The 17959-nt window shown below is 40.4% G+C and overlaps 1 protein-coding gene across 1 annotated transcript; it reads left to right on the top strand.

Annotated features, from left to right (window-relative positions):
* The first annotated feature begins 11866 nt into the window (after positions 1-11866).
* Positions 11867-13836, top strand: LOC115268309 (microfibril-associated glycoprotein 4). Its single transcript, XM_062860292.1, has 5 exons — positions 11867-12024; positions 12089-12274; positions 12552-12971; positions 13397-13615; positions 13676-13836. Exons 1-5 carry the CDS (start codon positions 11909-11911, stop codon positions 13806-13808), a joined length of 1074 nt encoding a protein of 357 aa, XP_062716276.1. The 5' UTR covers positions 11867-11908; the 3' UTR covers positions 13809-13836.
* Positions 13837-17959: the final 4123 nt, after the last annotated feature.

Here is a 17959-nt window from a genome sequence, read left to right as displayed (position 1 = left end):
CATTACAACACGTACTGTATAAAAGCAACTGTTTTATTGGTTGGGACTCTTATTCGATTTGCACATCTTCCGGCAAATCTTCTGGAGTTGGATCAAAGTGCAATAAAAGCAACCCAAATAATTTCACTGCACAGAGATGTATAGCTGTAAAATATTTGTATAATAGCTATATATCCCGCTTAAAGTTTGTTTTGAAAATAATGCTTACATCCAACAAGCCGTGTTGATATACCAACAGTTTCTTTATTCCAGCTTCTTGCCGTAATGATATCGCATAACAGCCTTCACATCGCTGTTGGTTTGTGAATTTGTCAGTTTTACGAAATGAACTGTATAGTAGCAGCTGTTTTGTTAATGGGGACTCCTATTCGATTTGTTCAAGCTCTCACATCATCCGGAGTTACAATAGAGTGCAATAAAGGCAGCCCCAGTAACAAGTGATTGATTTCTGAAAATCAAGTTTGGTAGCTGTATGGTGCTTGTTTTGCAGCTGTGTATTAGTTTATTGTTTTTTTTTTTGACTAGCTTCCTTTATATTCAGCGTTGGCTGCTTCAATCCGATTGTTACACAACAGAAAGCAAATGACTAAAGCTTATAGGGCTGAAAATGTTAGTTGGGTAATCACTGGTCGCAGCGACGGATCTGAACAGGACTAAAAAAGGTTTTCATTCAATCGTAATAGGTTATGTCATCAATGGTCATGAAATAGCTCAGACTATAAATTTTAGAGCGTAATGATAACTTGTTTGCTTTGCTAATGTAACATTATGTTCAAATTTAGGTCACGCCGATTCACGCCATCGCCGCCAACGAAAGCTGCCACCGGCGTGACTCCGATTAAGCCGCCGCCGCCGGTCAAAAATGGGCCACACGCCGCCACCGAGAAAAATAAAGTCGGCACACATGTTTAGGTGGTCAGAATCATGAGATAAACTACGTCAAAGTACATCGTTTGAAATGCACACTAGCTCCACATAGCGGTGGAATCACGCACGAAACTTACCATCATTTGATTGCCATAGACCTACTGACCAACTTTGCTGAAGACACGCACTTTCTAGGTGGTCAGAATCATGAGATAAACCATGTCAAAGTACTTCATTGTAAATGCACACTAGTGCCACATAGCGGCGGAATTACGTACCAAACATTCCACCATTTGAGGGTCATAAACCTGCTGAACAACTTTGCTGAAGGTCTAAACATTGCAGAGGATACGGTTTTTGAGATATAGTTTAGTAAATCATTAGGTTTTCAGTTGATGCCAAACTTTTCGGGGATTCATCAGGCTTGACATATTCAATCAGGCTTGACAAAATGCGGAAGTGATTTCGGCGATTTTCTGAGGAGTGAAAATAAAACTCAGAAATCACAACGCAAATCCTCAACAGCATCGAGCACGAGCTTGCCGCGCAGCGAGGAGTTCGTCCAACACTCATAATTGCTTGTTGTGTTTCTCACGTCCACTCACACTCAAAAAGCTCTCGCGAGTTCCACTCCCATACAAAGAAAGGCTCTCGAGGCGAAAATCGCACTCAAAATCCCGAAATAATTCATTGGGGTGTTGCAATACTAGACGATGCGATTCCATATTTATGTAGTAGTTGGTAGTGTACCTAGTTGATAATGATCTCCACCGCTCCCGCATCCAGTCTGCCGGAATATCCAAAGCTAATGGCAATGATTGCCACGATCCATTAATTGCAGCGACATGCAAACAAACTACATCCGTCGGCAAAAGTAAACGCAGCTAGAAAGAACAAGTTCCACCCCCGGCAAAAGCATCAGCACGGGCCAAACAGAAAGAAAACTGCACATCGGTAGAGCACGGGAAAACAATTGCAACCTTGAAGATCATCAGTGGTACTTTGTTCACCCCCAGGACAGCTAAGATTCCAACGTACAGTAAGAGAGGGAAAATTATCATTTTTAATTACTTCATCTAGTGGGAAGGAAAACCAAACCATCACCGCACAGACTGCAATCGGCGCCACTCATCTGCAGATTAGAGCAGAGGCTAGTTGGAAGTTCACCGAGCGGTGGAGAAAGGACGACGACAAGTTTTGCCGCCGCAGGACAAACGAAGAAAGTTTGCGCTACGAATTCTGCTGAGCTGTTGTCGCTGAGAATCGAACAGCGCGATGGAATTTATTTGAATAAGTAACTAAACTGGGAAACTAGTGCGCTTGTGTCTCGGGGCGGTTACAGTGTTTGGAAACAGTGTCGTATACCAGAACTGACTTAACATTTTCTAAATATAAGTCTTGGTATTAGAAATTAAAGAACTCACAACAGTAGTCCGAATCTATGACAAGAAATAGTTTTTTCGTCCTACAGCATCTATTACTAACGTACTTTTTTAAATTTCTACAAGTAAATTCAAGATTTGGTGTCCGTGCTTCAACACTGTACTCAATCAACAATCGCCAAGAGCTTCTTCGCACTGTGCTAGCGAAGAGTATCTCCAGCATCCCAGTCACGTCCGATCCAATTTCGGTAACCCATGCCAACTTTTGTGTACCCACGGTGTGGTCGTTGCTTGTTAGCGAAACAAACTACTACTGCTGATTGTGTTGTGCTGAAAACTTCCACCGAATACCTCAACCCTCTGCTCCACCCCTTTCTCTGTTTAACCTCCGTCGTCCACGGCTAAAGGACCATCAATTATCTCACCTAATGAATGTTTCTCCCCCGTGTGTACACACTGCTACCATTATTGTGAGTTTTGTCCTTGGTCCTGAATTGCCTACTCATCAATTGTAGCTACCCACACCTGCTGAACTACAATTGGAGCACCGTTTTCCCGAAAGAACCCTCCGGTGTCCTGTTCAAGACGCGTAACGATACTTTGGTGACTGCACGCTCATTCCCATACAACCAACGAACTTCCCCCAGGATATGGTACCCGTTACGAACATCACGGTCGCTGTTGTTACCGGACCCGAACCAAATAAACTAGGACTGCGTACAACAGTTAACTAACTTGGTGAATGTCTTCTTTTGCCCTCAAGACTTGAGTGTGGCCTCAAGAATGACAGTGCGCAGCACAATGAGAATGCACTATCTCTGTGGACGATATGCTTGCTGTTGTATTGTTTAATTACATTCTTGTTGCTTCATTTGCAGTTTTCCGCGTAGCTGGAGGGGCTTTTTCTGGTTTTTGGGGTGAAGGGAGACATCGAAAAAAAGTACTTTCTTTAGTTCGTAATTGATGATGTGAGCATATGTTACTTTCCCATATGAGGGATGTACATTGAATTCTATTTGTGGAGAAGTAGATTTTGCACTTAGCGGTGGTTTTTTTTTCATAGCTCTAAGCAAGATATTTCAAGACAACTTAATGGATTTTTTTCAGGGAATTTATGTCAAGTATGTGTTGAAAATTTATTCAGAGTCTCAAATTGTTAAACCTTTTGATTCGAACACAGTAAGCTCCTTTTAGCCTGAATTTATTCTATGCTGTATTATCCCGATCAAAAATGAATAACAAAATTATGGCCGACGGATTTATTATCTCAAAATTTCATTACTTAATGTATTATAAAATTTGGCTGTAAGGTATACAGTATACACTCACTGGAACTTTTTTTTATGCCCAAATTAGAAATGCGTATAAATTAAAAGATGTATAAAAAGATAGAAATTTATGCATAAATTAGGCTCCTGTGCATTTGAGGGGGGGTAGAATTAGTTCGGTGGGTTTCCAGAAATTTCCGAGAGAGCTCAAAAGAGGGGGTCCAAGGGGCTTCAGGGGCGTTTTAAGATATTGTTTCAGGGGATTTGAGGAGCCTTTTAAGGGAGTTCTGTCAAGACTTGTTGACGTTACAATAAGATTAGGGGGAAATTCAGGGGCATTTCAATAGTATCAAGGTGGGTTTCAGGGACGTTTCAAGGGGCCTTAAGGGAAAATCCAAGGAGCTTAGGAGCCTTTAAATGGCGTTGCAACGGTTTGAGGGGCGCTTCAGGGGGTCTATTGGGCGTCCAAAGGGGTTTCAGAGGCATTCCAAATTGATTATAATGATTTCAAGGGCGTTTCAATGGGATTACGGAGGTTCCAGGGACGTTACGAGGCATTTTAGGTCAGGGTTGTACCAGGGGGTTTCACCACAATATATTGTGGTGGAGTCTCTGAAAATCTTCTGAAACTTCCTGAAATGCCTTAAAAATTCCCCTTAGACACCCCTCGGACCGCATGTAACGCACCTGAGAGGCTCAGAAACCTCCGAAAACTCCTCCGTAACTAAACGTGTGCGCCGAAGCAGTTTTCACCGGCGGTGGCGCTTATAGTAATTTGAGGCAGCGGCGGCAGCGCGCGGCGACAGCGTAATCGGCGTTACCTTATTTTTTTTTGTAGTGAAGAGCTACTGCTAGTTAATTGAAAAACGTAAATACAGATTTTTTTCCTGTACTCATAGTACAATTTTCATCTTATTTGTGTGAAAGGTTTAAACGTATGTGAATCAAAGGTTCCAATAAAACTATCATCATAAGAATTATGCTATACCTTTTAGAGATAATCCTTGAGGACGTTTACCGGGATTTTTTTCAAGGATTCTTCCAGATGAAAATTCTCAACGTCACACATATTTTCCAAAAATATACTTTTCTAAAACTAATTTCGATCAGTACTGTCATGGTAAACTCTAAAATTTTTGTTGCAGTTCTGTTAGGATTCGTTTCAGGAATTTCTCCAGGGATACTTTCAGGAGTTTCTTCAGGAATTCCTCCAGAAAATCTCAATAGATTCTTCTGAAAGTTCCATCAGGGACTTCCTGGAGGATCCTCACATAATTCATCACGGGTGGGAGCGTTAGCTTCTCTAGAGATTTATAGAAACCTTCCATCAGGGATTGTTCCTCAATTATTTTTCCGGTGACCCTTAAAAAATCCCTTCAAAGTTTCTTTCAGTAGTTCCTTTAGAGATCACTTCAGGATTTATTTCTTGACGTTCTTCAGGAATATCTCAAGAAATTGTTCTTCTTTCTTCAGCATTCTCAAGTTTCCAGGCATTGTTTCAGAGATTCCTTGAAAAAAATATCACATTTTTAGTAATTTCTTTGGCAATTACTTTAAGAATACTCCACAACTTCCTCTATGTAAATTGTATCAGGGTATAGTATCCACCAATACCATTCAAACATTGTGCAAGAAATTCTTTCTGGAAGCCATAATTATCTGCAGGAGTTTTTCCAGGGTTTGTTCAAGTCATCCTTCAAAAATTCATTAGGAGATTTATTCAAGAACTCATCTAGTTAGTACTTTCGTCTGCAATTCTACACGGATTCTCGATATTTTATTTTCAAGGAAACTAAGCTACTGCGTCCAATCAACTGAGCTTTTGTGGCGAATCTCAGGAGTTCCTTCAGGTATTCCCCAGGAACTTCTTCAGGAGTTCCTTCAACAATTGTTTCTGAAATTAAATCAGGAAATTATAGAAATTCCTTTAGGTAACCTTCGAAGAAAAACTCCAACATGTTTAATGTAATTTCATAAAATACTTCTGTAAATACCTGTGAAGGAATATCTCAACGAGTTCCCAGAGGAACCTTTAAAGGTATCCCAGAGCCGCAGGAGGAATTCCATTTTTTCGGTAATCCCTGACGATATTTTCTAATGACGAAGGAATTCCTTAGCAAGTTTTAGATGGAATCCATGGAGGATTTTCTGAATAAATTGTCTATCTTACTCCTGAAGAAATCGCTGGAGGACATTCTTAAAACAATTCCTGCAGGATTTTGTAAATAGAAGAATTCCAGGGATTTTTTCTGAAATAATTCTAGAAAGAGTTCCTGAAGAAATTTCGGGAAACTCTCCTTTAGAAGCCCTTGGTGGTATTCCCACAAGGATTTATTAATACATACAGTGGGTGGCCAAAATGTTTGGTATAGGCAACTTTTTCTTTTCTCACAAAAAAGTTCAACAAGCTGTATTTTTTTTATAGAGTGCATCAAAAATTCTCAAATTTTGCCTATTTGTCAACCTATTATATCGGCACCAACATTTCAAAAGGGCGTAACTGCATTTGGAAGTAATACCTTCTTTCAAAACTGTAGGTCATACTGCCTCCCTTACACTCAAACCACCGTGGTTGTCGGAAAGAGGAGAGATTTTCCCATCTGGTACTTGTTGTGAAAAACATGGAAATCATAACACATGATCCACAGCTTTAAAAGAAGGTGATGGTTCCAAAAGCAGTTACGCCCTTTTGAAATGTAGGTGTCGATATGTGCATCAAAGGTACAAATTTGGGCTTGATTGTTTAACCTTTCGCAAAGCTAGAACCGTTCTCGTAAACATTATTTTTTAGGCAGTAAAATTTTAAACTGTCATATCTTGGAAACCAGTGAACGGAATCGAATGAAATTTTGAACGTTTATTATCAAATACAAATGCTTCATAAGTTTTTGAAAAATACTTTAAACCTTGAAAAAAGTTGTATACTCCGTATACTCTAAGTTCAATACTGTGGGAAACGCGCGACTATTTCCGTCAGTCGGTCGGTTTTCTCGGTAGGGAGATAGGAACGCGAATATTGAATGCGAAATCAGAAGCGCGCGATAACTTTCGGGGGAAAGTCGGTTTTGACGGTTAAGGAAACGATCAATGCAGCGGGGACGCGTTCAATATAGAACGATCGTTGACGTATGTGCATTACCCTTATTATCGCGACCAAATAAATCATAATCGGGATGAAGACCGTATAACTAGTGGATCATATCACCTACCAAAGGTGGCTCCAAGATCCACACCTTACCCTACCCTACTAACAAATACTCCTTCTCGAGACAACTGTGAGGATGCTGTGGATTCCACGGTTTCTAGTAACATCGACAATTAACATTCCTTCCCCTTTCCCGATGACCGTAAGGACGAGGCCGGTGCCGTTATTGTAGCAGGCCGTGATTTATAAAGTTACTGAAATGACACAATAAAGATTATCGTTGTCGAAGCTGCACGTCTTTCTTTGATCCTCCTACATTAGCGACTTTAAAATATTGAATTCTCGAATTGTGCACATTGAGAATGTGTAGCTAGTCCCAAGCACCATTCATTGGATCTCTGTGCAACTTCGATTGATCTGGTCAATCACGGAGTAGCAACTACACATCAAAAATTAATTAAATTTCAACGTCATGTAAAAAGAGTCATATTTTTAACACGAGTTTAATCTATCGTTTGCTTGAATTTCACATTGAAATACATGCACATATCTGAAACATTTATTTCATTTTGAAATTACGTGTTTATTGATTTATTTTCGGTTGCAGTATATAATTAAACTGTTCATGTACAAATAAATTTATAAACGCTCATGTTTGAGTGAAAATCGATTGAATTTTACATGGATGAGTAAATACCAGGCAGATCAACATTGGTCAATCAGTCATGGCGGAGCTATGTTTATTTCGACTGCCTCTTTCTTTAATGTTTAATTTGTGAGCTCAACATTTGGCGTTTTAAAGGCTACAATTAAGGTGAAATGGGACGCCGTGTTATTTTTCCTATCTTGCCTCTCTTTCTAACAATTTGCCTCGCGATTTTGAAGATGGTAATCTCGAGTTCTATCGCACTGAAGCTGCTGAAAACCAATCAGCATATGCACTGCAAGTGAGCATACACAATGATAGGTTTTTGTTGCAAAATATGAAGTAGAATCTGAGATTACCATCTTAGTAGCCACAGAGCAATGGCGGGTATTTCCTCGACCGTCCCGTCCGCCCTTAATAAAAATGCTAGTTGTTCGAGTCACCTAAGCAATATAATCCAGAATCCAGGTAAGATAAAATGAATTCAGTTTTCATGAGAGGTAATTTTCTATCATCTACTTCGTTTCATCTTCCCGCAGATCCATTGCAAAACGATTTCAGGACGTGAATTTGATTTCTTGATTCCACACATCAATTCCCGCAGCGGCGTTAACAATACTTCGAGGGAGCATCTAAAATAACTTCTCCGCATTGACATTGATTGCCGAACATCCCCTGGGTAAGATTCCGCGAAAAAAAAAAACAAAGTGCTTCGTGAATTACCATCCCGAAATGTAGTATTTTTTTTAGTAAAATAAATGGAAAAACTGTTTTCAACCTAAACGGTGTAGTGTATCACTTCGCTCCCTGAGTTACCCGGCGAGTGGAAGAAGACGCATTTTCAATGGGGGAACGAACGAGAAATGAAACAAAACACACGTCGTCGAACCGCGCGTTGCGGTTCGTGTAAAAATCAACTAAACATCGTTACACATCTCACCTTTCTTTCCAAGTCGTGTAAATATAAATCGCAATGGAATTTTGCGTTTATTTTCATGCTCCAAATATGTGCATGTATTTTCATTTACATTTTTATTTTAACTGTGTACGATGTGTACGGTTATCTTTGCTTTGCTTGAACAAAGTTGTGATGCAGTGGGTAGGTGATAGCAATCCGGTCATTTGAATTAACAGTTTGACGAAAAATCACAGATGCCGGATAAGTTGACGTATATGACACAAACAATTTTGACGAACGATAAGACCCCGATGACAAAAAAAACGTTAGCCCATTCTAATCCTCAGAAAAGGCAAAAATAAAGGCCCGAAACGTCGGATCTGAATTAAAAAATAACGTTTTAGCTGGTCTTCCGACTGCATAAGCCGAAAACCATTTCAATACCTATAAGTTTTCACAGTCGATACCCGACTAGAAGCTTCTAACAAAAATATAACATAATTATAACCAACCATGATATTTGTAACTCATTGTGATATAATCATGTTTAACATCGTAGGTGTTTGAAAATGTTATAACTCAATTGTATCATATTATGTTATAAATGATTTTTAATAACTTATTGTGAAATAATTCAGTTGTCATTCTTTGACATTCAGGAAATAATTTTACACAATTGTATCAAAACATGATGGAAACAAGTTTTTTGGAAGCAAAAAGTTATATCATATTATGTTATAATTTTAATCTTATTATAACACAAAAGGTTATTATTGTGATTAAATCGGTGTACTTTGTGTTACAATTTTAGTTATTTTAACATCATCCTGCATCCAGTTTATAACACAATAAGATATAGAAAAAAGTTTTAACATCATAACACAATGTGTTATAAACTTAATATGATTTTCTAGTCGGGTAGCCCCCAAACCACTATAAGAATACCACCATAAATTTGTTTGATAATCCGGTAAAAGAGACTCGTTTAGAGCAACCTTAACGGCGGCTACTATTCGAGTAACCCGCACAGCGCTACCATTTTGATTCAACCACTCTTTTCCACACCGGTAGCAATCAAATTAGTCACCCTGATCCGTATTGGGAGGGCTGTCATACTCTCATAGCATTTTAACAGCGCAGGTAAAGTTTTCTACAATGATGGAGGGCTGCCAATCGGGGTATAGAAGCGCACCGTTAAAGGTGCTCTTAGTACTTAGAAAGAATAAGTGAGGATCTTCAAAGTATTGCTGTAAGAAATCATTGAATGAAGTCACAAAAAATATTACAAAAAAATCGCAGGATGAACTTCAGATAAATACGCCTAATGTGACAAGAAAAAAATAGAGGCTGTTTAAAAATTACCACTTTTATTGATATCAGGTAATTCATAAAGTGTGAACGAGAAAAAAAACTATTCCGTTTTCTCATCGGCGTTGGAAATTTTGTTCGGCGGCGTGGAAAAATATAACCAGTGTCACGCCAGATCAATTTAATTGGCGGCGGTGGCGTGGAAAAATCGGCGGCGATGGCGGCGTGGCGCGGCGGCGCACACGTATATCCGTAACGTCTCTGAATTTCTTGACGAGATTTTTTCAACGTGTTGTACAAAATACAACAGCGCGATCGCTCGAGAGTTAAAAAAATTCTCTGGAACTTCCTGAAATTCCTACAGAATACCCCTAAAATCCCCTCGGACCCTATATAACGCACGCGAGACCTTCGGAGACCCCCGAAAACGTAGCTGCCCCTCCCCTCTCGTAGCATATTTTTCCATACCTAAGGCCTGAAATACATAGGGTCAAATATTGCACAAGGAATCAACTAAAGAAACAACATCTGTTTGACACTGATGAAAATTCGATCGCATCAAACAAGATGTTTTAGCATTGTTTCTTTTTGGACAAATATTTGACCCCATGTTCTAACAGCTTAATATATGGCTCGTCATATAATCCCAGATTCCCCCTTCCCCCAAAAAAGCTATGTCATCAAGGGAAGCTCCCTTACTTTCTACGCTGGTCAACCAACTCCCAGCAAGCAAACTTCCAAATCTTCCACGCACACTGTTTACTTTTTGTGCACACTAACCAACTCTCGGCAAGTGAGCTGAGTGGATTTTTTGACAGCATTAGTAAATATTAGGGTTGTCGAAGGTTTTCTGCAATCTTGAGCCTTGTGACCTTCCGCACCACACCTTCCGCATTGTTTGCATCTGTTAGGCAATTTCATGCCAAGTGGCCGATAAATTAAATCAAAGAGTTGTGTCTAAATTTCAACCTCTCTTCAATAAAATCAACATAAGACGCAGCATTCCGCCTTCATCCCGAAAGATCTCATAAAATGTAAGGAAATTTATTCGTAACCATAAAGCATACCACAACCGTTGCTGAATTGTCGAAAGATTTACGACGTTGTTGAAACATCTCCAAACTTTTATCTCGACCTTTTCAACGTATGCTCTCTCTTCTAATGCATGCCGTCCGAACCACCATCATCGCCACACTGACTGCCGATTCAAGTTATACGTTGAACTTCCGGGCCGGGCCGGGCTGAGCCGGTCCATCGTTCGTGAGGATAGGAAATAATGAAAACTTTCATCGGTATTGTTCCGCGCCACCTCGGCCACCTTCGTACACCTACGATTGTGCTACTGCTGCTGCTGCTGCTGCTGTCCTGTGCCTTTGATTGCTTGGCTATTTTGTGGTCTAGCATGGACCACAGCGGACCAGGCGATACCGGGACGCCGCCGAAGATATAAATCAAAATAATTGCTACAAGTAAGATTAGTTGCTACTCTTGGCAAGGTGGTTGGTCCGGCGAGGGTGTATTGCACGTGGCTTGGTGGTGGTCGAAGGCATTGCATTGTTGGACCCAAACGGTGCTGTACAAGAAATATTGAACTTGTTATGGAAGTTCTTTTGTTTGAGTAGAAAACGGGGGTTTCTTATTCTCAGGTAAGTTGAAACAGCTTTAGAAGGCATAGCTTTGTCTATGATGGAATATGTGTTGTTTCTCTCTGAAGCAGTTTTAGGGGAATCTCCGGTGTAATATGTGTGGAGTGAATTCTTGAAGGATCTTCTGGAACATAAAGAATACTACAATACAATATATTCTGAAACTATTACACTTTACAGTAGACAAATTTCACGACACACATTACAAGCACCAGTGGATATGAGGAAGGAACATTTCTATAAACATTCGGAGCGAGATTCGCACCCTCACCCCGAGGAATGGTACGGTTATACGCTTGGTGACGACACTAACCTCACGAGGCTCCACTATTTTGATAAATATTTTGAATACCGTTTGAATATTGAACCTGTGGACAAATAACATGAAGTTTGAGGAATGTGTTCGAATCATACTTTTGATGCGTCTTAAGCTTCTGCGCAACTTCTACTGGATCCGAACATCCGTCCAAATTAACTCTTCACCAAGTTAACAGCATCATAACAAACAACCTTATTTTACATACCTACTTGATTGATAAAAGAGACATTTCATTCCAGGAACAAAGCACTTGAAGTTTTATCTTCCATTACCGGTACAAACCACACCTCTTCTTTAAGCTATCAAAAAGAGAGCAAACATTGTGTCACTTGATAATCACAGTTGAGGTGATGCATTTTATGCCGCAGATATATAAACACGACAGCAGGCTGCTCGATATCCATTAGTGCTCATCAAAAGTTGATAGAAATGAAATCGGTGTTGATCCATTTAGCGTGTTTTGCGCTTTTCTGTAAAAGTAGTGTTGTCGTCGCAAACGATGAAGCTGCCTCCGTCGAAAATCGCTTGGACGCGATACAATCCAGGTAATTTATTATTGTACTTACACTAAAGTGCCTCACATGTTACATTCATATATACTTTGATTAGTTTGAACCTGATATTCGTGGAAGCCAGCGAACAAATAGAGGCTCTAACGAAGGAAGTCCGCGCATTGAAGCAATCCCTTGACCATGTGGGTTGGTACTCCGAAGAGGTGAAACATTCCGTTGCAACGATTAAGGACAACAGCGAACTTCTGCTGAGAAACTTGACCGTTCTGACGTACCGATCCGAGTAAGTTTAACATTCAGTTTTCGAGTTAGGGTATCGCGCCACTTGGGCGGTGGCTTCTATATTCGTCTGTTTCCCACTATAACTCAGTCAATTTTGAACCAATTGACTTGAAATGTTGTACACGGGTAGATACTATGCCTATCTCACCACATTCCAAAAGTTGTGTCAATTGGTTCAAATTTTACTGAGTTATAGTGGAAAACAGACGAATATAGAAGCCACCGCCCAAGTGGCGCGATTCGCTATTTCTTATATCCGCCATTCAAATTGATTCCAGCGAAATAATAGCAAATCAGCAGTACTGTGCCAACCACGAAGCGTTGAAGAATCTGTTCTACGATCTGACACCGAAATGTGGTACCATCAATCCTACCCCGAATCCCCCGGAAGTTATTTACAGCTCTTGCAAGGATGCTGGAAGCCGATCAGGAGTCTATGAGTTGAATGCGTCAGGGAGCCCTTTTAAAGCATACTGCGAAATGGACCAGTTTGGCGGTGGCTGGACGGTTTTTCAGAAGCGTCAAGATGGATCGGTTGACTTCAACCGTAGCTGGACTGAATACCGCGAAGGATTTGGTGAAGTGTCCGGTGAATACTGGCTTGGTTTAGAGACGTTGCACCAACTGACGACCCGGAAGCCACATGAACTGTTGATTATCTTGGAGAACTTCAACGGGTCGACCAGTTATGAACGGCAGTGCTGCAATTTTTCGACAGGCCTTTATGATAGCGATATTTTGCTTTTTTCATTTTCTCCGTTTTGGTTTTCCTGTCAAAGTTGCTTTCCGATCAGCAACATGGGAGCGAAATGAAATAGGTACTCACACTCGCACGCAGCGTGCTGAAAGCGAGAGCTGACAGGGCTAAATTTCCAGTCAATTTTCTGTAGTTGAGTGTTTTCACCCGTGCTAACGTATAGGGCACTCACTCTCACAAGCCACCGCTTGAGACGAATGGCCTTTCAGCATGAGTAGTGTGTGGATGATTGGGAATTGATCGTGTTGGGGCGCTCACGAATGGAGCTCTCGGACTCTGTCAGTTCTCACATCGAGGAACTGAAAACGACCGCCGCAGTCATTCATTTTCGGCTGAAAAACAGGCACTGAGACAGATATTTTGCAGGACTGATGAACGGTATGCTGGAGTCGTCATTGACAATGAAGCGTTTAGGTACAGAATCTATCTGAATAGCACCGGAAGTGGAAGTGCTGATGATTCGTTGTACCTCCATCGTGGCGAGGTATTTGTGACTCCTGATCTAACAAGCGGTACGTTCTTGGATTGTGCCAGACAACTTGCAAGCGGCTTTTGGCATTTCGACTGTAGTGCGGCTAGTAGCAGGTAATGTTTATTTAGTATTTTAAAGGCGAAGAGAGAAAAGTAATAATTTGTTTGTTACAGGAACAACTTGAATGGAGTTTATGGTGAAACCGCTAGAAAAAACGGTATCTGGTGGTATAACTCATTCCCTGGATATCTGCAGTATAATCCATTGAAGGGAACTCAGATGATGATTAGAGAAAAAGTTGTGTGATCGCCGTCGTCAAACAATTTTGGTGTTATTTGGCACTCGCGGTGCAAATATGCGAGTGCATGTTTTAAAAATATATTAAAAATCGCTATAACTGTTGTTTTTCTTTATGCCATTTTTGCCTTTTTTTTATCGGGTTTTGAATCAGACATTTTAGACTAATGTATTCCAAATCGTGACATCGAAGGGACAAAAGGACAAATGGACAAAAATCCAAAAGGGGATCAGGTATCAGTAGGTCGGCACCAGAGGCACATTCTTCTCCATTTGGGAAATTTGTACCATCGCCAGGAACACAAGCCTATTCATCATTCACTCGAGGGAGAGGGAAATGAATAAGGGATGGGACATGTAAAAGGACGATAAGGAAATAGGATCGTCATGAAGCGAATAAGCGTACCACAGTGGGTTCAAGCAGCGTCCTGAAAAGGGTACTGTAATATCGCATAAAGCGTAAAGAGAATCTATAGCTTTTTACCACCGCTTGTCAAGAACAACAGAATGACCTGAAGATTCAGGTTTCTGGTATCAGTTTCACTTAATAAGTGTTAAACGAGTATTCGGAAACGCTGTTGCGCAAAAAACTGCATAGGGAATCGCGCCACTTGGGCGGTGGTTTCTATATTCGTCTGTTTTCCACTATAACTCAGTCAAATTTGAACCAATTGACACAACTTTTGGAATGTGATGAGATATAGTATCTACCCGTGTACAACATTTCAAGTCAATTGGTTCAAAATTGACTGAGTTATAGTGGAAAACAGACGAATATAGAAGCCACCGCCCAAGTGGCGCGATACCCTATCAAATGATACGAAACTCCATAATCGGATTGACAAGCTGTCACATACAAATGATACTGCTTGCTGAATATTCGCCAAGTGATAACTATGTGTATAATCTTGTTGGACAGATTTGTTAGATTCTTCGCCACCCCTGGAGATGGCTGAGTGCAATACATTTTTGTTGGACGATATGATCCTAACCCAAACTATTCCAATATTATTTGTGCTGAGAGGCAGCCCAGATGTCAGCCCGAAGCTTAACCCAACACTTCGATACCGGAATAGCTGGCTCAAGGCCAATGAAGTCATGTGATGCTCCAGTGCGAGCTAACTCATCAGCCAATTCATTTCCAGCGATGGAAGAATGGCCAGGTACGCATACAAATTGAACAGCATTTGCTGATTTCAGCTTCACGTTTTGAGTTCGACAAGCGATCACTAACTTTGACCTAGAAGCAGTTGGCTATCTGAACAGAAGTATTTCAATTTGCTTATTGCGGCCTGAAAAACGGTGCAGTGTCTACCGAGTGAGTAAGACTGATACAGCCTTAGCTCACGATAATAAACACAAACATCTGCTCGACCTTCGAGAAGGGAGCCATTAGTACGATGCCGCCTGAAATACTTTTTTCCAGATAACCAGATGTCCACTCTTCCCGGGAAGAGAATTTCGTACAAAATGTCCTATATGGGAAATTACAGGCAATTGTAAGATCATTTGGAGCACGGACAATTTTGTCCCAATCCACCAAAAGTGGAAACAACGAGGTGTGTATTGATGTGCGGTTCGCAGGAGTTTCCTCTGGTAGACCGAGTACCCGTAGACGGTAAGTGCAAGAAAGTGCTTCTTGTTTGAGATGAATGTGTAGTGGAGCAACATCAAAGAGAACTTCGAGCGCTGCCGTGGGAGTTGAAGAGAACGCTCCAGACATCGCCATTAAGCACATCCTTTGGAGATGGCCTAATTTTGATTGGATCGTTCTCACTTCGACCTTTGGCCACCACACAAGACATCCGTAGGCCAATATTGGCCGAACCACAGTTGTGTAAATCCATTTGATATACTTGGGTTCTAGACCGAAAGTTGTACCAAAGGTTCGCCGGCATTGCTCGAAGACTTACAAGCTTTCTTGATTCTGAACTCAATATGAAGTGCCCAGGAAAGCTTCCCGAGCAGAGGGGAATATCAAAATAATAACTACGATATTACAAAACCTGTTTTTATATCTCGTTTTGTTATTATTGTATTATCAAGGCATTACATTTCCATAACATGTTTTGTTGGACAATCTTATTTTGTTATGACCAAGCTATTGGTATACAGCCATTAAATAACATTTCAATATTACATTTTGTTGTGGAACAAGTTTGATTATTATTGTATTATTGAGAGTGTACAAATACTTTATGCTATTGCTATCAAAACTAAAACAAGTTTTGAAATAAATCCTACGTCATTCAACAACGTTATTTACAGTATTGCGCGAGTTATGCTTACGGCATCACATTTGATAAGAGGTGTGGTATATTACGTGACACGGAGGTGCTGTAATGTGTACAACACCAAGTCTCTGCTGGGCGCCGCGAGGTTTGAAATTGACTGAGTTTTAGCTGAAAAGTTCCCAAAATATCAACCACTGCCCAAGTGGCGCAGTACTCTACATACATCAAAACGAGAACATAGCAGACGATATTGGAGGTGGGGTTTAAAAGGGACGTTTCAGATTCCGCCTTTGACATGAGAATTTCAATGATAAAAATGTCAAACTTATTGAGTAAACTTATTTGAACGAAGCTAATACAGACAGCTGAATCCAAAATAGTAGATGGTTTTGAATGGGATTTTTCTGAAATATTTTATATTTTCACATGTTTTCCCTGTTGTTCCAGAGGATGAAGTCGGATCTACCTATTTAGGGTAAAAGATTACATGAATATTTGAAAATACGCCTATGAGAGAAGAGAGAAACTGAAGTTCGCAATGATTGTTCCGCCATTCTCACATGCTGGTCTAAATAGATATGTATAGCATTCTCAGCCAACACGAAGTCATATATGATGTAGAAAACGATGCTAATGTGGAGGCCATATGCGTACATGCTTTCATTTAACCACGGGTAAAGTGTACGCATATCGCCTTCACTTTAGCATCCTATTCAACAGCATGTGCGATTGTTTGATATCATAACTAATTTTGCTTTCGGGATGTTTTCAATAACTCTTTAATATCAAAATGTTTTATTTAAATATTTCCCAAATTCACTGTTATTAAGTTGTTATTGACACTAACAAAACATGTTATTAAATTGATTTTCCAGGAACAAATTTTTGTTATGTGACTTGTTATTTTGCCGCTTATGACAGACAAGTTTATAACTCAATATGTTATGCTAATAACATAAAAATAACTAATTCCATTATGCAGTTATTTTGCCAAAATAACGCATTTTGTTATGCTGTTGTTATTCTCTTCTGCTCGGGTTGGAATCAAGAATAATTCCAACGTACTTTACCTGTTTAGTCCCATTGATTTCAGAATCAAAGAGACGCAAAGGTCGAACGCCGTTTCGGTTTCGCCTTTCCGGAAAAAGAACAATAGATGTTTTACTCGGATTAATCGAAAGGCCAAATTGGCGACACCAACCCTTAACTACCTGAGGAGCGCACAACATTCAATTTCCTAATCGCCGCTTGGCGCAATGTCGAGAAGAGATGTCATTTTTTGAGCATTTGGTGAATCAAACTGGAAAACGTTCTCTGAGACCGGGAGTGAAGATTTGGATGGAATTTGGCGCGTTTCGAAGCTTTTCGGTCAGCAGCGATAGTGATAGCAGTTTGTGGCGAAATACCTCTTCTGTCCGTGTGGGGAATGGATTCAGAAGTCCGCTGCGGCTGCATCCGAGTGATGGTTTTGCGAGTGGTGTGAATGAATGAACAATCAGTATGGTTTGGAGAGCATTCTAAACCCATTTGATACTGATACCGGAGGCATACACGTAAAACCAGCTGAAGAGGATTATTCGGTGAGTTCATTCCTTGCTATTACCTTTTATATTTGAAAATGACAAATACATGGGGGTTTCGGAGGGGTAGCCTAAGGTAGCTAAATAAACTGGTTTCCGGGCAAATGTTCGTGGGGTGGCCAGACTTTGTCACGGGATAACAACCATCATGTTGTATTCCGAAGGTCTCCAGTGAATTTAGTTTACCCTGCTACAACAAACCATCAGGTAGATCATTCCGTTCCGGTATGACTCTGCAGACATAGGTAATCCTTGCGCTGATGGTGGGTACACAATCATCATCATCATCATCATCATTTGGTGAATCAAACTGGAAATCATTCGAGATATACCATGACCCCGTGTG

Source organism: Aedes albopictus, chromosome 3 (genome assembly GCF_035046485.1).
Source record: "Aedes albopictus strain Foshan chromosome 3, AalbF5, whole genome shotgun sequence".
NCBI lineage: Eukaryota > Metazoa > Arthropoda > Insecta > Diptera > Culicidae > Aedes > Aedes albopictus.
This window is presented reverse-complemented; position numbering and strand designations above follow the sequence as displayed.

What these genes read in the sequence shown, in the direction of transcription:
- LOC115268309 (XM_062860292.1), top strand. Translation starts at nt 11,909, where the DNA reads ATGAAATCGGTGTTGATCCATTTAGCGTGTTTTGCGCTTTTCTGTAAA. An exon ending in TTGGACGCGATACAATCCAG is followed by an intron (nt 12,025 to 12,088) that starts GTAATTTATTAT and finishes TACTTTGATTAG; the next exon opens with TTTGAACCTGATATTCGTGG. An exon ending in TGTAGTGCGGCTAGTAGCAG is followed by an intron (nt 13,616 to 13,675) that starts GTAATGTTTATT and finishes TGTTTGTTACAG; the next exon opens with GAACAACTTGAATGGAGTTT.